Source organism: Neophocaena asiaeorientalis, unplaced genomic scaffold (genome assembly GCF_003031525.2).
Source record: "Neophocaena asiaeorientalis asiaeorientalis breed wild unplaced genomic scaffold, Neophocaena_asiaeorientalis_V1.1 scaffold15, whole genome shotgun sequence".
Lineage (NCBI taxonomy): Eukaryota > Metazoa > Chordata > Mammalia > Artiodactyla > Phocoenidae > Neophocaena > Neophocaena asiaeorientalis.
In genome coordinates, this window is record NW_020185328.1 from 7,030,634 (window position 1) to 7,053,559 (window position 22,926).

A 22,926-nucleotide genomic window follows, 5' to 3' on the forward strand; every position below is an offset into this window, starting at 1 on the left:
GAAAAAAAAAAAAAAAAGCACTACTTAAAGACGGGAACAGGATACGATTTCAGTCCTGGTGTGAATACAAGACCCAAGATTTAAGAAGTACCTACACTGCTGAAATGATTTTTTCCACTTTTAAAACATCAAAACATGGTAGGTATTGCTGTATAATATTAGAGATACACATTGGAAAACTAATTTTTCTCAAGGGTTTATTGCTACAGAGGAGTTCTCAAGCTTTATCTTCTTTCAGTGTTTGCCATTCAGTTTGTTATAGTTAGCTCAAAAGAAAGTGTCAATACTTCCTTCTCCCTTTTTCTCTTAGGCTGAAGATTGTACAGTTCTTTACATTTAACAGAAAGCTTCCCTCTCCTGCCCCACTCCAATACTTTGTTTTCTGTCTTGTGTTCTTATTGTGTATTTCATTTGCTAGATAATGGAAGGACCAAGGAAGAAAACCCGAAGCAGCTCAGAGCTTCTGAATCACTGTCAATCAACATCTTCAACGGCTAGCTACAGTTTTTTTTTTCTTTTTATTTGTCACTAATTTCCTATAAACTTTAAGAGAGAAATCCAATCTACCTAGCTTTAAAAGCAGAGTTCAGCTCTTCAGAAAACCTGTACTATTTGAAATCATAACCACGGAGAAGAACTATGAATGCATTTCCAAGTTGGGCTGCTGAGTGTACTTTACTTAGTAGTACCTATTAGTTGAATTTCTCCAAGACATCTATAATACACCTGGCTTTGAGAATTTAGATGTCTGGCTCAGGCAAAGGCCACATATTTCCAAGAACCATATTATTTTGTAAAGTTTCTGTTCATACCATGAAATAGCTATACCATTTACAATTAGGCTCCTTTGGTAGACATTTTAAATAGTGTTATTTTCATTAGATTTTTTTTGTTTGTTTGCATTGTTCATTCAGCTGGGGAAGGTGCAGATAGAAGTGAGTTAAATTCTTAACTATTTTTCATGAAATCCTGGGCTCCTTGCTATATTATATTAGCAACATTTGTAAAAATGACTTGGTGTTCATTGTACTTCAACGTGTGGCATTCCAAAGCAAGTTGAGGTATATTTCTCAATGTGAGTAACTATGTCTGTGGACTTTGCTACTGGGAAGTTGAATATGGAAAGCAAGAAAGTGAAGAGGGTGAGAAAGTTCTGCAATATTTCCATGTCTATGAAAACAAACCACTGGACTTTCCATTTCTAATTAAAGCATTTCACTGAAATCCTTCAAAATCCCTGGAATTAGAGGCTTCTCTTTTTAGCAGCAGCCTGGAGAATAGCACCTTTTCTTTTTCTGTTTTAAAATTTCAGTAGCTTTTGAAGTTCTTAACTAGGTGCCTTGATGATAATGTTCTGAATTTATAGTACCTTTCAAGTGTAAGTACTTTACAAATGATATGGAAGGCTCATTCACCAAAGACTTTGCTATCTCACTAAAGCTGCTGGAGATTTAAATAGGTAGGAGGCAGCTTGAAATTAACCTGGGAGGCCAAAGATACGATCTCATTTCTACTGGAAAATGTCCTGGGAGTACCAGTGACCTCAAGAGGTCGAGAATTTTAGCTTTACTTTTTTTTCAAAGGCTACCTATGGTTCTCTAGGGCCCTCCTGGTGCAATGGTCTTTGTTCAAAGGCAAGGATTTCATTAATTGAATCACTAACACTACTTCTCTTCTCACCTGGGACTGTATCATAGTACCTTATCAGAGTTTAGACCTTCTTTATCTGTGAAATCTGACCCGATCAGAGTATAAGGAAACTTTGCTTCAGGCAGAATTTGTAATACATTGGGACTGTATTCCTTTTTCCAGTCTCTTATCAAATGATACCTTTTTTTTGTTTTTTCTTTTTGGAGAGAATTTCTTGAATTTCTCCCTAAATATTATATAAGGTTTTGATTGTGAGAGAAATGGGTTTATTTTCAAATACCTGTGTTTTCTACTTATACACAAATTTTAATTCATTAACGTGTCCTGAAAAGTTCAAATTATATGTAGAACATAGAACTTGTATGATAGTCTTTAATTTAAACTTGGTCTCTCAAACTTTTAATATTATTTTCTCATGATTTTAGTTATTATTCATCTAGAGGTATACTCAAAATTCTTTTCTCTAGGTACAAAGGAATCCTAGAAAAGATATATTTCTGAATTTGTAGTAACAGGATTCCCTATTATAATTTTTCAAATGAAAAATGATAAACTAAAAGCTGAAATTTGTAATCATCTGTAAAATATGTTTTTCAGTTCTGATGATGCCTTCAGTAAAGTCAATTTAAATTACCGCACAGAAAATGGTCTGTCTCTACTTCATTTATGTTGCATTTGTGGAGGTGAGTGCTTGGAACTCAATACTTTATAAGCTGGCTATATGTTTATATGGTCACTGATTTGAACTGCTTAATAGTCTGCAAGAGAATTCTATTCATACCCGATTTCCTCTTTTGCTTTGCCCCTAGAACCCTGATAACCTTTAGCTGAAGAAGTAACTAACTACCAGGCAGATATTACAATTGATTTAGCTCTGAATTTAAGTTTTATTGTGCTCCTACCTTGAATCAAATTTGCTTGGGGGAAAAAAAAAGTATGTTTCAGTATCGGGCATGCCAGTCATGGATAAGGTTAAATTCAGAAGCACTTAAAGCATTTCCCAAAATATCATCAAGCAGTTGCTTCACAGTCTGTAGTAAGATATGTGGAAGGTAATAAATGCCAAAGATAAAATCCCGAAGTGAAGATTGATCGAAGTGAAGACTAAGAGTTTAATTCTGCTCATATCTTGTTATGTTTGGTTCATTAATATATCCCAAGCACCTAGGATGGTGCCTGGCTTATAGTAGGTACTCAGTAAACTTACTGAATTAGTGAATGAATAGTTTTTTGTTAATCCAAACTGGTGTCCTTTGAACTCAGTTTTTAAAAGAACACTAATGTATAGTATTGACACTAAACATATCCCTTAACCACTCCTCCCAAACAGACCCTACTTAACAGATCTTCTTCCCAAATTTAAACACGCCTTCCCAACCTTAGTCATTTTCTCCAGATTTCTCTGATCTAAATAATCTCCATTGCTAATGATGTTCTGATGAATCCTGCACAGCTAGATTTCTATCTAAGCTTTTTCACAAATAGTTTACTAGGGTGAATTTTTTCATGTTTTTATGGTTTAAAACATGATGAGGAGAGCACCAAATAAAAAATGTAACACAAATGCATTAAAATATACAGCACTGATACAAGTTTTATAAATGTAGAAATGTTCACTACTAAGGCTGTCAATTAACAGAAAACTTTACAAATGGCCTCCAGAAGAGCAGTCTGAAATTTTCATGCATCAGTGTGATATTTATCATTAAGTTAAAGAGAGATTTTTAAGTCACTTAGTCTATCCCCACAATTTAACTGTTTTCATTTTTTTCTCTAAGGCAACAAGTCACATATTAGAACCCTTATGTTAAAAGGTCTCCGCCCATCTCGACTGACAAGAAATGGATTTACAGCCTTGCATTTGGCAGTTTACAAGGTACAAAAGTTTTGTATTAGAACCAAAGATGATGTGTACCTGTAGGCTTTTTTTTTTGCAAATTAGTGATCATGGAAAATATGCAGAGTGACCACAGAATTACATTACTGGATAAACTTCTAGCTAACTCTTTGTTGAGCAGATATCATCAAAACACATTCTTTTTTATTGCTTTCCATGTTTATCTCATTTAATTTTCACAAGAACCCTGAGAATGAATACTATTATTATCTCCAGGGTTACATGGATAGCTAGTGGTTAGCCAGAATTGAAGACTTGGCAATCTGGTTCTCTTGCCAGAGCTCCTTACAAGGAGGCCAAGCTGCCTCTGTGCAGAAGATGAGGCTGCATTTGAGGATGAAAGAAGCACATTGAAGCTGCATTTTTCTGCATGTTTTCCTTAATAAAAATATACCTCTAGGGTTCTCTTTAGTGTCTTTCTTTTATTTCTCCTACTTTTGCTTCAGTTGTTTTTTTTCCTTACATTAATCCTTGGTTCCAACATAATCTCAGTACCTGATCATAAAGTAAATATAAAAGTGGATTGGAAAGGCTGGGATACTCAGTGTTGGGAAAGATCCTTGAGATTGTCATAAATATGAATTTATGTAACATATAAATTAAATATAAATGTTCATTTTCTGATTGTAGTAAGTTTCAACTTACTCTGTACTTATTATGAGCTAAATATCACTCTAGGTTTTATATACATTATTTCTTCTATCATTAAAATAACTTGGTGAGTTTCATATTAGTCCTTATTTTACTGAAAAGAAAATTGAAGGTTAAAGTTGGTTATCCAGTAAATGTTAGGATAATGATTAGAATCAAGTACAGTTGAGTCTTACTGTTATATTGCAAAATATTTTGTTCTTTCTCAATGTCATGTGAGTCTGTGACAGGATTTTATTTCAGTTTTGTATGTGCAGGTGTGGTGGTGGCAGAGGCGGGGGCTGGGGACAGCCCTTTGCTTGTATCTGGATCACTTTCACTTGCAACCCTCCCCCAACCTTTAGAGAGTTTATCACTGTGGGGGAAGAGAGCCATATTTTCCCATGATTCACATTCACATATTCCTGTGATTCGTCATGCAAATGCTCTAATGCTCATCTTTTTTCTGGCCCCATCAATGTCTAGTCAATTTGTCCAATTCCTTCTGGGAAAAAGTGTCAATAAGTGCTAAATTGTCTTTAATACCTACTAATCATCCTATAAAACTTGAATGGAGACTGAGTTCAGGGTGTAGGAAATAGAGTCTGACACTGGCTTTTCTGCTGAATGGCAGGAGGTTAAAGTAGAAGAGCTTCAAGGAATAGGAAGCTAGTGGATAGTCAAGGTGGTATTGTGAAATCATGAATTCTGAATTTGACTGTCTGGGATATCGTCTCTGTATTAGTTCATTTTCCCAAGATTTAGCATGACACAGCCACACAAATGGGTTCTGAATGATCTAAGGCTACAATCTTAAGAAAATATAGTTCTTCCACCTCTGTTTATCAAACCTAAATTTCCATTTTTAGAGTTCTCTTTGCTCTAGTTATTCTGTTTTCTTATATTTTACAGAAGGATATATGGACTATAACTTTTTTATAACAAATTTAAACAAATTTAGAATCTTAGGACACAAGGTAGGCAAAGATTCTTAAGAGGCCATAACAGAATGCACGATTACTTAACAAAGATAAAAACAAATTAACTTTACCATTCCACTTTAAACATAGAAACAATATAAAGTAGCCTTTCATACTACTATTGTATTAAATATAGTTCTAATTATACCTTCCCTGGACTACTGCAGTAGGCATCTGATTCATTTTGGGCTGTGATTCTCTTCCCCCATATATTTTAATTCTTATTTTAGTTTTTTTTTTTTTTTTTCTGTACACGGGCCTCTCACTGTTGTGGCCTCTCCCACTGCGGAGCACAGGCTCTGGACACACAGGCTCAGCGGCCATGGCTCACGGGCCCAGCCGCTCTGCGGCATGTGGGATCTTCCCAGACCGGGGCACGAACCCGTATCCCCTGCATCGGCAGGTGGACTCTCAACCACTGGGCCACCAGGGAAGCCCTGGTTGGGTTTTTTTAAGGGGTCAAATTTATTGAGGTATAATTTATACACAATAAAATTCACAATGTTAAGTGTACAAGTTGATGACTTTTGAAAATGTATATATTCATGTACCATCATTGCTATCATGATATAACACTTTTCTATCATACACAAAAGTTCCCTCATACCTTTATGCAATCAATTCCCTCCTCCATGTCACCTGACCTCTGGAAACCACTGATGTCTGTTCTATCCCTATAGTTTTCCCCTTTCTAGAATTTTATATGAATGCAATTTATTCAGTTTGTTTTCTTTTATATATGGTTTCTCCCACTTATCATAATGCTGTTGTTTTGTGTTTAGTAATTCATTTCTTTTATTGGAAAGTTGTATTCCCTTATAAGAATATACCATAGTTTATTTAACTATCCATCTGTTGAAGGATTTGTTGATGGTTGTCTTTACATCTTGACTATTATAAATAAATTTGTTATTAATGTTCTTGTACAAATCTTTGTTTGAACTATGTTTTTATTTCTCTTGGGCAATATCTAGGAGTGAAATTGCTGGGTCATATCATAAGTGCATTTTTAATTTTAATAAGAAAATGCCGAACTCCTTACCAAACTAGCTGCATCATTTTCCATCCCATCAGTAATGTATTAGAATTGTAGTTGTTCCACATCTTTGCCAATACTTCATATGGTCAGTATATTTTATCTTAGCCATTCTATTAGGTGTTTATTTGTATCTCATTATGAATATATTGAATTGCCCCAGTGACTAATGAAATTGAATAGATTTTCATTTGCTTGTCACCAAATATTTTTTGGTATAGTGTCTGTTGAACACTTTTTCCCATTTTTAAATTTGGTTTATTGTTTTCTTGAATTGTAACAGACTTTTATATATTCTGGATACAGATTCTTTGTTGGATATATATTTTGAAAAAAATTTTCTCCCATTCTATGGCTTGCCTTTTCATTTTCTTAACAATGTCATTTAAAGAGAAAAAAGTACTATGCATTATTTTTTAACTGATGACTCTAGTGATTACACTATGGATCCTTAACATATCACAGGTACTTTTTGTTAATATTGGCCTACTTCACTTTAAATGTAACACCCTTCCAATGGTATAGTTCCACTCAATCTTTATTCTTTATACTATTGTTACCGTATACCTTACATCTATACATGTATAATCTCCAATACATTGTTAGAATTTTTCTGTTAAGCATTAATATCTTTTAAAGAAAGTAAGAGAAGAGAAAATATCTTTGGTTTTCAGCAGATTGGTTATAATAATCCTATGTATGATTTCCTGTGTACAATGCCTTTTGAACATTGAGTTTCTTAAATCTGTAAATTCGTTTACATCAAATTCAGAAATTTTGACCATTATTTTTTCAAATATGTATGTTAGATTGTTTGATAATCTTCCCAATATTACCAAGTCTCTGTTCATTTTTTTCAATCCCCTTTCTATTTTCAAAATTTGATTATTTCTGTTTATTTGAATTCAGTTTCAATACCATTTCTCTGCCATCTTCCATCTGATTCTAATCTACTAAGAGTTATTCATTTCAGATGTATTTTTCAGTTCCAGAATTTCCACTTACTGTTAAAATATAATTTCATCTTCTCTGCTATGATTACTCATCTGTTCATTTATTTTTCCATATTTTCATTTAAATTCTTGAACCTATCATTAGTGACTACTTTAAGTGCCTTATCTGTTGTTTCTAACATCTGGATTACCTTAGTGTTTGTTCTATTGAATGCTTTTCCTTTTGACTACATGTTACATTTTCTGGTTTCTTTACTTATCAATTTTTATTGCATGTTAGACATTATATATTATTTGTTACAGGAAATCTTCATTATGTCATCTTCCCTTAAAGGTGTTGAATTTTTTTTCTCAGGCAGAAGGCTAGGGCAATGATGGAATATTGTGGGGGCTTACTTTGTATCTTTCCCTTCTCCCAAGATCACAGTTCTTTCTTCATGTTCTTCATTGCCTGAGAATAGTTGTATCATATATTTTGTTCCACTTTATAGATTTCACTTGTCAGTAGGGAAAATCCATACAAGTTATCCTGTCATGATCCCATATATTTTTAGATTGCTTCTAAAGTGATCTGCATAAGACACAAATATACAATGTCAATGTTCATTTAAAACTTTCTATGGTCACCCATTGCCTGTCTAATAAAATTCAAACTCCTAAATTAGATATTCAAGATCCCTTAGTTCACAGTTTTGCTGAATTTACTTTCCAGACTCTTTTTGTGCAGGCTCTGAACTTCCAAACCTAATGGTTTTCAAATTTAATGTGCATGAGAATCATATGGTAACTACAGGCTTAAAATGAATATTTCCCTCTCCATCTCACACCAATCTAATTTGGTACATCTAGGATAGGCTGAGAATATAAATTTTTTATCAAAGAGTCAAAGCAGTTTTGATGCAAGCAGTCTAAGGCTACATGTTGAGGATCACAGTTCAAGTCTTGCAACTCAAATTGTGGCCAGAGAATCAGCTGCATCTGCCTCAAATGAGAGATTTTTAGGAATGAAGAATCTCACTCCCTATTCAACCAGAATGTGCTTTTTTTTTTTTTTAATCCCAGAAAGCAGGTTTGCAGGCTAAAGTTTGAAAAGCACTGTTCTAGATTACTGCATTCTTTAGATTAAGCACTTTCAGACTTCAGTGTTTTTATTCTTGTTATTTCTTCTGCTTAAATACTTTTTAATTTATTTTCTTGATAAGAAAGTATTATTTACTTAAAACCAAGGTAAATTGAGTCTTCTTGAGCTTTCTTGAACTCTCAGATTTTACTGTACTATCTTTTGGGTTTCAGTTACACATTCACATTCTTTTTTATTACAGCACTTGTAATTATTTGTTTATTTCTATATTTTACATGTTGTACTGTGAAATTCGAATTTGGTAGTGAGTCATTTTCTTTCTGATTCCTCAGTGTATAGGACCTGTAAAAGATCCTTGATAAATACTCTTGAGAAATTAATGAGTACCCAAACATTAGTACAAATAATACTTGATATTTATTGATATAATAATGTACCTTAATAAATACTGTTAGCTTAAAAGCTACACTATTCATGTTCATTACTCAGTTCTGAGACTTAATAGTGTTCATCTTCAGGCAAGTTACTCTCTCCCACTGTCTCTCTGAAATGGAACAAATAGAATTACCTATTTCATTGGGTGGTTTACAGTTTTAAAAAGGACAAACCATATGCAGTATGACATGCAGCAAAATACTAACACATAGTAAATACTTAATAAAAGCTAATTATTATTGTTGAACTTCTATTTCAATAAACATTTAATAGAGACCTAATGTGTCAGCTATTTTACACAGTAAAAGAAAAGGACCATGTCCTCTGGATTATTGCATTCTGAAGAGATGAGAATACCTAATAATAGATATCAAAGAAATGAAGTCTATACTTAGATCAATGGACTCCAAACATTTTTTATCATATGCCATATAAAATTAGCACCTCAAAATGCATATAATTGTTCATAAATTATAATCATGAATAAAAATCACCAGTAAATAGCTCAAGGCAAAGTAAACTCTTTGGCAGACAGTGTTAAAATTTGTGGACATAAATTCATACTTCAAATATCATTTTTGATAATATCAAAATATTTTGACAAATTTATATTCAAAGATAATTAGACTGCCATTAACTTTACCTAGAAATTTAGCTTATACAAAGCTCAGGTAAGTAGAATGAAAAACGCAGCTCTGCCATTTTCCTTTTCTTCTTCTTACATTAATAATATGTATTTGATCTATAGTTTCATCACAGGAATTTTTTGAAGATAATATGCCATTTTTTTAAGGATCAATTCAGTTAAAATAAGATATTAACATCTATAAATCCACTGAATTTGGCTCACATAGCTATAATGAATCCTCATATACTAAATGCTAAAACTCATATATTAAATGCAGGCAACTCTCATCTTCTCTCTATTTGGAATTCCAAGTATTGATTTCTTATACTTTGGGTACTGTATGTAACGCATGACAAACTGATATATGAACTGAGACCACCAGTGTAAATTTTCATGTTAAATATTGGTAAAATTTTATTATCTTTATATATAAATAAACATAAGCAGAATTTCTAGTATTTTCTTCATGCACTTTAATGAATATTTCCTTACAAGACTCCTGTCATATTTGCATTCCACTTTGGGGCATACTTCTTTAGATGGTATCTAAATTGTACTCCTAAAATGAAACACAAGACTTTGGGGAAAAAATTGAGATTTATATAGTTTCAAAGATTTTAAATAAGAATGTTAATGGGGCTTCCCTGGTGGCACAGTGGTTGAGAGTCCGCCTGCCGATGCAGGGGACACAGGTTCGTGTCCCGGTCCGGGAAGATCCCACATGCCGCGGAGCAGCTAGGCCCGTGAGCCATGGCCTCTGAGCCTGTGCGTCTGGAGCCTGTGCTCCGCAATGGGAGAGGCCACAACAGTGAGAGGCCCGTGTACCTCACAAAAAAAAAAGGAATGTTAATGAACAAAAGCTTATTAGATCATCTAATTTAACCTCACATATATAGACAAACCACTTGATGAAATTTCTTTGTGAATAAAAAGTAGCATTTTGATTAGTCAGATTCTTTTTAGCATTTCACAGGATAAAAGCAGATATTGAATGATCAGTTATTCTATCCTGTAGATGTCTAGCAAGATCTCATTCCAGTCATTTAGAAGAATTATTTTATATATTTATTACAAAGGGGAAGGACAAGGAAGGAGGGAAAAATTTAATTCAAGCCTATTTCTGTCTGGGTCACTAGACCTAGGTTCTTATTGCTACACAACCATGCCTATCAGAAAACTCTGTTTTCTAGTCCTGGTGATTCATAGCCTGGAAACCACTGTATCTTTTGTCCATATATATATTTATTTTCCATAGCATATGTGTTTGATTGCAAAGTTGAGAGATTTTTTTTAAACTGTCCTAAATCCAGGACCCAAAGCACTTTTGCATACTTAACTTCCAGTTAAATTGCTACTTTTTAACACCGACTTGATCCATACTTTAAGGAACTAGGGAACATTTATACCCACAAATTAGAGCAATCTTTAAGATGGATTTTTTTTATACTCACATTTCTTCTTAGTAACCAAATACTTCATAATCTCTTTCTAAATGAACATGTTCTCAATGAAAAGGTAGTGGGATTATAACTAAAGATGTTAACATATCCTTCAGTTCTTATTTTGGACAGCACTATTTCTTGAAGAGGATTCCCTGACCCCATCCCCCCAGGGCTGGATTACATACCATGTACTTTTAGCACCTTATCGCACTGTGAATAATGCTATATTTCATTTTCTGGTTACTTCTCTTCACCTTCCTCTAGATTAGGGGTCACAATCTCTCATGCTTTCAGGAAAGAGGCAGTTAACATAAATAAATGAAGGTGTTAGATAATACAGCAAAGTTAAATAGGAACTAATAGACTCAATGTTTTTGAGGTACAAAAAACAGTGGACACTATAGCAAGTTAGAGAATTTATGCCCTATGTGAAGGGAGCAGTCAATATTCAGGTCCAGTTAATCATTGCCATATAGGAATGTAAGCCCAGTATTGTCCCAAATTTCAGAAAATCAGAAATTATATCAAGTTTCCTGATATTTGTTTGTTGGCTATTAATTCACAAATTTAAGTTTTAAATACATGTACACATATACAGTACAAACCATGTACATCATTTCCCATTGAGGCCTGTTTGTAACCTCTGATAGGAATTATGAGCACTCTAAGGCAGGGACTGGATCTAAATTGCTTATTATCTTATTTGAGCACTTAGAACAATTCCTGGTATATATTCATCAATATATGTGTTACATAAATAAATGAATAAAGTTATAATTCTGTGGTGACTGGGAAAAAGGAAAGTACTTCAAAGGAGGAAGAATTATGTTGACATTGAACAAAATAGTGTCCTATTTTGGTCGTTAGAATTGGAAATTAGGAAATTGTCAGATATCTCTGTAAGGGGTATTTTAGTGAATTTGTGGGAGTAGAAAGTATGAAAATGGATTGAAAATAAATGGTGTTAGGAAAAAGGAGGCAATGAATATTGATTGCTCCTTCAAAAGGCAATATTGGGCAGTGTCTTGATAAGTGGTGGGATCATGGAAAGATTGCTACGATAGTGTTTTTGAGTCTTTTTTTAAGGTCTTGACTCTTTGGATAAACATAAAAATTCACAGTCTGTTAAAATTTTTTTAATTAAAAAATAAAATATAAGTGAAATCAAATTAAAGAAATTATAATATTCAATTTGCTTTTTCAAACAGCATGTATTTGCATTCTCCCAAACTTCCAGAGATTCTGATTAGCTCCTCCCTGTTAAATCATATCTATATTATTGAAAGAGAAGACAAACATACTCAAAGGCCAATTGGAAGCAGCCCACAGGAAGAAAGTGATTATGGGAAACTGGAAAAGGGTCAGCAGAGGTGATGAGAAAAAAAAAAAATAGGGCAAAAGCAAATTTGGAGATATTACCCTAGTAAGAGTACATGTACTCAATCTAAGAGAGTGTTCCTTCTCTTTTTTCTTTCTTTTTTTCAAAATTTCAAGCAAAGTCAAGTATTTCCACCACACTGAAGTCTTTAATCATTGATATCTTTTGTGAAGATAAATTCAGAATTATTTCAACAAGAGGCATGTAGGTGTGAGCAGTTATTTTTACACTGATTAATGGATCCTTTCATTGGCAATGTCTATGACACATGAAGCAGCTTTAGTCCATTAAATTTTTATACCTGGAACTAAATATATTTCATACTGAAGCCCTGCATAATTCTTTGTCCTAGAAGAAACCTTAATGTTCTTTGAAGACTACAAAACTGCTTATATTACTTTTATCTTTACAAACACAAACAGGCTATAACAGTTGCTATGTTGGGTTAATTAGGTTTATGAAGAAAAAACTGCTTAGGTAGGCACATTATTAAAATACTTATTTATATGTCTCTATTTTCACACTCAGAAACGCTGTCTTCTTTCCAAAGCAAGTTTGGTTCTGCCTTGCAGCTTGATGGGACACTTCAGGGAGCATTAATATCAGAGTTGGATAGGATATTACAGAAAACAATTTAGTCCAATTCAGAAATACGTCCAATCCCAGAAATACTGGGAAACGTCCAGTATAGGTAAATCTATAGAAACAGAAAGTAGATTAGTCATTGCCTACAGCTGAGGAGGATTGAGATGCCATAGCTAAAGGTACACTGTTCCTTTCAGGGTTGATGAAAATGGGGGGGGCTTCCCTGGTGGCACAGTGGTTGAGAGTCTGCCTGCTGATGCAGGGGACATGGGTTCATGCCCTGGTCTGGGAAGATCCCACATGCTGCGGAGTGGCTGGGCCCGTGAGCCATGGCTGCTGAGCCTGCGCTGAATATACTAAAAACCAGTGAATTGTACATTTTAAAGGGGGTAATTGTGTCTGTGTGTTATATCTCAATAAAGCTGTTACCAAAAAAAAACAACAAGGAAAGAAATTGACGTATTACATGATTTTTTATTTTTTGTAATTTTTTTAACATCTTTATTGGAGTATAATTGCTTTACAATGGTGTGTTAGTTTCTGCTTTATAACAAAGTGAATCAGCTATACATATACATATATCCCCATATCTGAAGTGGGCCTCTTGGAAACAGCATATATAAGGGTCTTGTTTTTGTATCCATTCAGCCAGTCTATGTCTTTTGGTTGGAGCATTTAATTCATTTACATTTAAGGTAGTTATCGATAAGTATGTTCACATTGCCATTTTCTAAATTGTTTTGGGTTTGTTATTGTAGGTCTTTTCCTTCTCTTGTGTTTCCTGCATAGAGAAGTTCCTTTAGCATTTGTTGTAAAGCCGGTTTGGTGGTGCTGAATTCTCTTAACTTTTGCTTGTCTGTAAAGGTATTGATTTCTCCGTCAAATCTGAATGAGATTCTTGCTGGGTAGAGTAATCTTGGTTGTAGGTTTTTCCCTTTCATCACTTTAAATATGTCCCTTCTGGCTTGCAGAGTTTCTGCTGAAAGATCAGCTGTTAACCTTATGGGGATTCCCTTGTATGTTATTTGTTGTTTTTCCCTTGCTGCTTTTAATATTTTTTCTTTGTATTTACTTTTTCATAGCTTGATTAATATGTGTCTTGGCATGTTTCTCCTTGGGTTTATCCTGTATGGGACTCTCTGTGCTTCCTGGACTTGACTGACTATGTTTTTCCCATATTAGGGAAGTTTTCAACTATAATGTCTTCAAATATTTTCTCAGTCCCTTTCTTTATCTCTTCTTCTTCTGGGACCCCTATAATTCAAATGTTGGTGCATTTAATGTTGTCCCAGACGTCTCTGAGACTGTCCTCAATTCTTTTCATTCTTTTTTCTTTATTCTTCTCGGCAGTAGTTATTTCCACTATTTAATCTTCCAGGTCACTTATCTGTTCTTCTGCCTCAGTTATTCTGCTACTGATTCCTTCTAGAGAATTTTTAATTTCATTTATTGTGCTGTTAATCATTGTTTGTTTGCTCTTTAGTTCTTCTAAGTCCTTGTTAAACGTTTCTTGTATTTTCTTCATTCTGTTTCCAAGATTTTGGATCATCTTTACTGTCATTACTCTGAATTCTTTTTCAGGTAGATTGCCTATTTCCTCTTCATTTGTTTTGTCTAGTGGGTTTTTGACTTGCTCCTTCATCTGCTGTGTGTTTCTCTGTCTTCTCATTTTGCTAAACTTACTGTGTTTGGAGTCTCCTTTTCACACGCTGCAGGTTTGTAGTTCCCATTGTTTTTGGTGTCTGCCCCCAGTCACTAAGGTTGGTTCAGTGGGTTGTGTAGGCTTCCTGGTGGAGGGGACTGGTGCCTGTGTTCTGGTGCATGAGGCTGGATCTTGTCTTTCTGGTGGGCAGGACTGCGTCCGGTGGTATGTTTTGGGGTGTCTGTTACCTTATTATGATTTTAAGCAGCCTCTCTGCTAATGGGTGTGGTGGTGTTCCTGCGTTGCTAGTTGTTTGGCGTAGGGGGTCTAGCACTGTAGCTTGCTGGTCATTGAGTGGAGCTGGGTCTTAGCGTTGAGATGGAGATCGCTGGGAGAACTTTCTCTGTCTGATATTATGTGGACCCGGGAGGTCTCTGGTGGACAAATGTCCTGAACTTGGCTCTCCCACCTCAGAGGCACAGGTCTCACACCCGGCCGGAGCACCAAGACCCTGTCAGCCGCACGGCTTAGAAGAAAGGGGATAATAAAAGAAAGAAAGAAAAAATAAATAAAATAAAGTTATTAAAATAAAAAATTAAAATATTTTAAAAATAAAAGAAATTTGAAAAGTAATAAAAAGAAAGAAAGACAAAAGAGAGCAACCAAACCAAAAAACAAATCCACCAATGATAACAAGCGCTCAAAAACTGTACTTAAAAAAAAAAAAACAACCAAAAACACAGACAGACAGAACCTAGGGCAAATGGTAAAAGCAAAACTATACAGACAAAATCACACAAAGTCCATCGCTTCAGCGATCTCCATCTCAACGCTAAGACCCAGCTCCAAAATCTTGGAAATGGAATGGAGAAAATACAAGAATGGGGTCCGCGCTGATAGCCGATGCTCCGTCTGTCTCTGGAGCTTGGTTAGGTGGTGCTATGAACCCCCTCTCCTCATACACCCTGAAACTAAGAGGCAAGAAAAAATCTATTGCTTATTTGACAGTTCCAGACTTTCTCCCGGACACACTCTGGCTAGCTGTGACGCACTAGCCCCCTACAGGCTCTGTTCACGCAGCCAACCCCAGTCCTCTCCCTGCGATCCGACTGAAGCCCGAGCCTCAGCTCCCAGCCCCTAGCCACCCCGGCGGGTGAGCAGACAAGCCTCTCAGGCCGGTGAATGCTGGTCGGCCCTGATCCTCTGTGCGGGGATCTCTCCGCTTTGCCCTCCGCACCCCTGTTGCTGTGCTCTCCTCCGCGGCTCGGAAGCTTTCCCCCTCCCCCACCCACAGTCTCCGCCTGCGAAGGGGTTTCCTAGTGTGTGGAAACCTTTCCTTCTTCACGGCTCCCTCCCTCTGGTGCAGGTTCCATCCCTATTCTTTTGTTTCTGTTTTTTCTTTTTTCTTTTTCCCTACCCAGGTACGTGGGGAGTTTCTTGCCTTTTGGGAGGTCTGAGGTCTTCTGCCAGTGTTCAGTAGGTGTTCTGTAGGAGTTGTTCTACATGTAGATGTATTTCTGATGTATTTGTGGGGAGGAAGGTGATCACGTCTTACTCTACCATCTTGAAGGTCTCCCGCATTGCATGATTAAACATCTTAGAGTCAGAGTGGACTGAGACATAAGGTGAATATTCTCATTTAATTAGGTCAGTCTTGGGGACAATACATTTAATAGAAATGTATAAATTTGTAAGGATATGGGGTTTACTAACATTTCCACATATTTTATTCCATTTTGTCCTCATTGCAGTTACATAAGATGGATTAGATCCAGCAGGTATTAGATCCCTTTTCTGTGAAGAGCACATGGTCAGGGCTTGCACATGAAAGGCAAACATTTTGGAGCAGAAGGGTGGTTGGGGGTGGAAGGTAACATATCTTTGAGAAAAGCATAGGATTCAGTCAGAAGACCTAAGTTCAAATTCCAGGTCAGTTTTGATTTACATGCACATTAAAAGAAAACATTTTATGATATGGTATGCCTGTTTAGTTCTTGAATAGCAAACTGTGAAAGGGATTTAGGAGTGCAAGAGATTTATGTGGAAGTGACACCTGTGAAAGGAAAAGGAAGGAAGGAAGAAATGTTGGTCAGCAGGAGCTGTCAGACCACAATGCAGACTTGCTAAAATCTCTGCCAGCCCAGTGGGAGCTCCAGAGCACACATTGCCGTTTAGAGGGGTGTCACATTGAGTGGAAATGGCTAGGTCTTTTTACCACCACCTTTCTCAGTCACTGACTGGGGGCCACCATGAAAAAATCGTAATCTCAGCTCTAATGCTGCAGTGAATCCTGAATGAGCTAGCTGAGGGAAGCTGCCAGCTAACCACCCTCCTGGCATACTTTCTTGAAGGGAGATCTGAGTGGCACAGCTCTACATCTTCCAAACATGGGGAGATTCTCATGATTTTATAGTAAATGAAAAAGGGAGATTACCTACCTCTATGTGTAGTATGAGCTCAATTGTGTACGTAGTAATTGATGATAAAAACCGTTTCAAACATTGTGATAAATGCATTACATGATTTGATTTAATCCTCACAACTCTATGAGATTTATACTATTATGAACTTCATTTTACAGAAAATAGAAAGAACCCACAGCTCAAGAGGTTAAGAAATGACTTCCAAATGTAGGAAGTGGCCATCAGTATGCAAATACAGGTTTGCTTTGCTGTGCTAATCTGTGCTCTATGTAGTTTTATGAAGGTACATACCTAGGAAAAAGAATGAAAGAAAATAAACACACACATAAATGATAATAGTGATTAATGGTAGGACTACAGGTTATTAAATTTTTATTTATTCATTTGCTATATTTTCTTCTATGAGATATTTTGATCATCTGTTGAGGCAAAACCAACTACCCCAAACTTAGTCCTATAATACAACAATCATTTTATTATTTTCATGGATTCTCATTTCAGAAATTCAGACAAGACATAGTGGGGATGGCTTGATTCTGCTCTACTGTATTTAGGGCCTTAGCTGAGAAGACATGAATGACTGGGAGTTACTCTGTCAGCTGGGGAATTAGAATCCTCTGGAGGCTTCACATGTCTGGTGCCTGGGCTGGGGTGACTATAAGGCTGGTCTTAGATGGGTCATTTGATTGGAGAATCTTTATGTGCTCTGTACCTTCTCCATATGCCTAAGCTTTCTTACAGCATGGTTTCCTCAAGTTAGTCAAACTTCTTACATGGTAGCTCAGAGCTTCAAGAGCAAGTTTTCCAGAAAACAAGGAGGAAGCTATGTGACTTTCTATGGCCTAGCCTTGGAAGAAACATAGCTCACTTCTGCCATAGTCTTTTTTTTTTTTAATAGATTTATTATATTTATTTATTTATTGGCTGTGTTGGGTCTTTGCTGCTGCATGCAGGCTTTCTCTCGTTGCAGCGAGTGGGGGCTACTCTTCATTGCAGTGCGTAGGCTTCTCATTGCGGTAGCTTCTCTTGTTGCGGAGCACGGGCTGGGCTATAGGTGCACAGGCTCAGTAGTTGTGACTCACGGGCTCTAGAGCGCAGGCTCAGTAGTTGTGGTTCATGGGCTTAGTTGCTCCGCGGCATGTGGGATCTTCCCAGACCAGGGCTTAAACCCGTGTCCCCTGCATTGGCAGGTGGATTCTTAACCACTGTACCACCAGGGAAGCCCTGCCATACTCTTTTGGTCACAATCCACCCAGGTGCAAGGAGATGGGTCATAGATTTCACATCTAAATCATAAGATTGTAAATGAATGCTTGCCATATTTTAAAACTTCCAGAGGGCATATTTCCATAAACAGAAGAAAGTAAAATTTAGACATTAAATAGTCCCAGTTTAATTTTTATTCTGGAATAGAATTGGCAAAAACATTTGTGTGTGTGTGTGTGTGTGTGTGTATGTATGTGTGTGTGTGTGTGTTTAATTTATGTAATTTGGTAGTAGAGAATCTGAGCTCTCTGACACTAATAGCTACTTTTCCTGGATTTATCTATAGTAACAACTCCAGAGTTAACAAGAAGCAAGAGAGTAGATTCTGTACTAGAGTTTTATGCATAGGACAAAGTTGGAGTCGATATCAGTACAAAAAATTTTCATCCATTTACATAAATCTTCAGAGGTCTATTGTACCCCCAATTCTATTTTTCAAGGAGATAGTTGGACTGATTTTTTTGTCCAAGCTTCACCTTTCCACATAAGGATTTTCCTTTGTTTAAAAATAATAAGTATTGTACATGTGAATGCATTACAGAGGCTTATTTACCCCCACAGTTTAGAATGCTTCTGTGTGGCCCACTGAATAATAATAATGTAAATTTGGCTAGAGAGGGAAAAACCTAAGGGAAAACCTGTCAGTTCCCCAGAATAATATTCCTAATGCAAGTCTTAAGAGTCTTTCTTTTAAAAAACTTGCCCTCAGATACTTTAGTATATTGCAGAGTACAAGTAATAAGTGAGATTAGCTTTATAATATTTAAAATTTGCCTGATGTTTTTATTTTCTATCAATTTCCTTTCCAGGAGATGTGCACCAGATTGCTGAATTTTAAAATTATTCCATCAGGAAACAATATTTCTGTAGAGTAGGGGAGAAATATTTGGGACTTGTCAGTTAAATACAACAAAATACAATAAAATGGTATCCTCTCAACTGTTTCCTTGAGCTTGGCACCAAAGAAAGACCAGTGAAAGCACTATGGAAAGTCAAAAGTGAAGTATGGACTTTGGAATCATACAGACCTGAGTTTGTATCTAGCACCAACACTTACAAACTACTTAAGGCTCTGAAAGTACTTTAAATTCTTGAAACTGACTGTCATCAACTATAAAATAGGGTTTATAATATTTTTCTCATAGGTGAATTGTGAAGTTGGAAACAGATGATTTTACTTGGTACTTAACCCATAGTAAATAATTTATAAGTAGCAGTGATTGTTTTGTTACATTTTAGCATAGCTTGGTAAAATTAGAGTTCTATTTTTATAGTACTTAATAAATATTAAGATATATTTAGATCAATCAGAGGTCAGCTTGAGAAATCCAACAAAGATACAAAAGGGTAATTTATTACTTTTAACTTTTGACCACACTATTTGCCTATTCTGAAGGAATCACAACACGCTTTCTCTTAAAATCCACAGATTCCAGCTAAATAAAATACAAAGACAGTTGAGGAAAAGATGAATGTGTGTTTACAAGAATCTGCCTGATAGATAAATATTTCATATGCTCCATGATTTTCATATAATTTATTTTAATTTAGCCTAATATGGTACTTGTCATAAGGTAGATGTTCATTAATAAATATTTGTTGAATTAAAGAATATCCATCTTTTTAATGATTTGTATGAGTTCTTCATATATTAAATATACAAACCACTTGTCAGTTTTATATGTTGTGTGTATTTCTCCAATTTGTCATTTATCTTATAATATTGTGTTTTTCTAATACTTTTATTTGCTCATACTTCCCTCTATTAAAAAAATGATTTTATGCTTAAAAATACCATCTTCACCTCCCTGCATTTAAATGCCTGTCCATCGGCAAGGAAAAATGTTTTAAGGTGATGGCTTTCCCGTTTATCTAGACTATTCATGTCTTTAGCCCTCCCCATTCAAAATTAAAGGTTATTGGTGAGGTGGGAGTGAATTTCTGTGAATTGTTTTTTTTTTTGGAGGAGGCAGAACTAGTAGACGTTTCTTAATTTCCAGTACTGGTTCAGAGCTTTTTTATGTTTTATTCTTTTGATTATTTCCATGAGTAACTAGTGAAGCAGAAGTGAAGTGTGGGGAGGAAGTAAAATGAAAGGAGAAAGAGGAGCTAGATGATGGAGTCAAATCGATATCTTTTTTGGAACCTATACTGAGTCTGAGACTTCCATGTCTAATGGTAATGAATTTACTTAGTACTGTTTTGCCAGGTACCATTTAAGTGCTTCAGTGTATATGCATTATCACATCAATTGTGGATATACAGTTTATATGTGCATCAAATCAGGTGGATACAGTTATTGTCCCCTTTTTTTATAACCAAGGAAATTAGTGTAAATGTATTATGTAACTTGCCTTAGATTACATAGTCATTAGCAGAGCTGGTATTCTAACTAGGGAGGCTAATTCTAGTACCCACAATCTTAACCCTGCATCGTAAGTATACGAAATTTAACATGTGAAAAACAAAACATTTTATTTCCGCCTCAGAAACTACCTTTTCCTGTTCTTCCCTATCTCTGTGTCATGTCATTCTACTGCTATTTATTGCTCTTGGAAAAAATTTGAATACCCAATACAGTGGCCTGCAAAGTCCTACAAGATCAGATGTCTTTGACCTTATCTTGCGCAATACTTTTTCCTTCTTTTATTTCTTAACCTTATACTCAACGCTGGCCTGAAACACACTAAGCTTACTTCCATCTTAGGACTGTTGCACTAGCTATTCCCTGTCATTTAATGGCCATCCTCGAAATTGTGACTTAGATTTCCCCTTTTTGGAATTTACCATTTATCTCAAAGTTTACCTCCTCAGTGAAGCTTTCCCTGACTACTCAATTTAAAGTAGTCATTTTATCATTTGCCTCTTTCCTCTTATAGCCATTGGTACTTTATGACACTGTATATAATATTTTTTTATTTGTTTATTTTCTCTGTCTCCTCTCACATATATACACAGTAAAAATATAAGCTCCATGAAAGCAGGGATTTAACTATCTCTCTCACCTCAGTGTTCCCACTGCTCAAACATTGTTTCAACACATATGTTGTGAGCATATTTATATATTCAAGAAGTATTTGTTGAGTGTATGAAAGGTTTATTGAAAAGGAGAATGATGTGGTCAAAACTGTGTGTAAGAAAATTTATCTGCTAATAGTGTAGATGATGGACTGCAATGAAAAAAGGCTTAGTCAAGGAGACCAGTCAGGAGGCTATGGAGGGTGATGTTGGAAATAAGGAGAAGAAATGTGAGGGGTACTAGTGAGTCAAAACCAGCAGAATTCTGAAACTGATTGAGTTGAAGTGACTCAAGGTCAGTTGGAATAAGAAAGTACCATTAATGTGAATAAGGAATGCTAGATGATAGGTCACACTTGGGAAATTATGAATGGTATTCACAACAGCGCTTTTGAATTTTTAATTTGAGATGCCATTGGTAGGCAGGATATATGGAATTTAGACTTAACAGAGAAGTCAGGACCAAAAATGAAGTTATCAGATTGTATAAGAATTACCAAAGGTGGCAATTAGAATGAGAAAATAGCTTAGGACTAAGTTCCTAAATCAGTCAATTTTTGGAGACAGAAAGGATATAGATAAAATTAGCTTACCTCAGTGGGAAAAATGCTGGGTTTTTTTTGTTTGTTTGGTTGTTTTTTTTAGAATGGAGAAAACGTTAAGTCTGTAAACTGAGCAGAGGGAGGCAATGGAAGAGTAAAGGAAGATGAAATCTTTAACTTTCTTGCTAGAGCAAGTGTAGAGTGGAAGATTTGGAAACTATAACATTAATTTTTTTATATGAAGTTCTTTGCTAAAGTTTTTCAATTTTTATAACTTCTCAACCTTCACTTATGTGTGACAGCATTAAGAAATCAAACTTCATTTTTTAATGGAAGGATTTTCTTTTTTTTTTGCGGTACGCGGGCCTCTCACTGCTGTGGCCTCTCACGTTGCGTAGCACAGGCTCCGGACGCGCAGGCTTAGCGGCCATGACTCACGGGCCCAGCCGCTCCGCGGCATGAGGGATCTTCCCAGACTGGGGCACGAACCCGTGTCCCCTGCATCGGCAGGCGGACTCTCAAACACTGCGCCACCAGGGAAGCCCTGGAAGGATTTTCTTAACTGACAGTATTTGAAATTTTATGTATATGCATAAACGCAATGCCTATCCCATGAAGACTTGACTTTCTTGCCACTGGGTGTGTTTGAGATATTGATGGGCCAAGTATTATAGAAGTTGTGGTTTGAATTCTCACTTTGAGGGAGAGAGTTAAACATGAAGAGCTTTCTTTGCATTCCCTTCCAGATCTGGAGTTTTGTGAATATGTGACCCTCCACATTACTCTTTTGAGTGTTCTGACTTATAAAATGAGGTTTATAGTAGTAATTTTTCATAGGATTACTTAGAGAAATATTTAATTCATTTTTTATCAACAACTATTTTTGAAGTCTCCATGTGCCAGGTTTAAATAAGTTAATGGGTATGAAAGGTTAATTACATAATAAAAATTCAATGAATGTTAATTTCTATTAATATTATTGAAAAGCACCATGTCTCTCCAAAGACAGAAATACAGTGCAAATAATAGTGTGAAGAAAGGAAGGATTATTTTGGTCATTGCATAAAGTATTCTAATTTAAATGCTCAAGCAATGTTTCAAACATTTTCACTGAGCGAAAACATTTTAATAAGTCAAGTTAAGAAAGACGCTACTGATTAATTACATATAGAGCCCATGACACTATGTCGTTAATTATGTATAGGACCCATGACACATACGTGTTAGAGAAAAATCAAGTACTGAACTACCATGAAGTGGCCCACTGCAGCCAGTTCAATAGTGCAGTTTCTGGAGAAAGCACATTTATTGGAGTGACCTACATGTACGTTTGAGTTGAG

The 22,926-nt window shown here is 35.7% G+C and overlaps 1 protein-coding gene across 1 annotated transcript in view; it reads left to right on the forward strand.

The window, feature by feature from the left end:
* TNNI3K (TNNI3 interacting kinase) overlaps positions 1 to 22,926 on the forward strand; it is a 279,546-nt gene that overhangs the window by 8,736 nt on the left and 247,884 nt on the right. The window contains exons 3-4 of the mRNA XM_024734607.1: positions 2,248 to 2,333; positions 3,429 to 3,526. Of these exons, the coding sequence (XP_024590375.1) occupies positions 2,248 to 2,333; positions 3,429 to 3,526 (184 nt within the window). The remainder of the gene's footprint in view (positions 1 to 2,247; positions 2,334 to 3,428; positions 3,527 to 22,926) is intronic.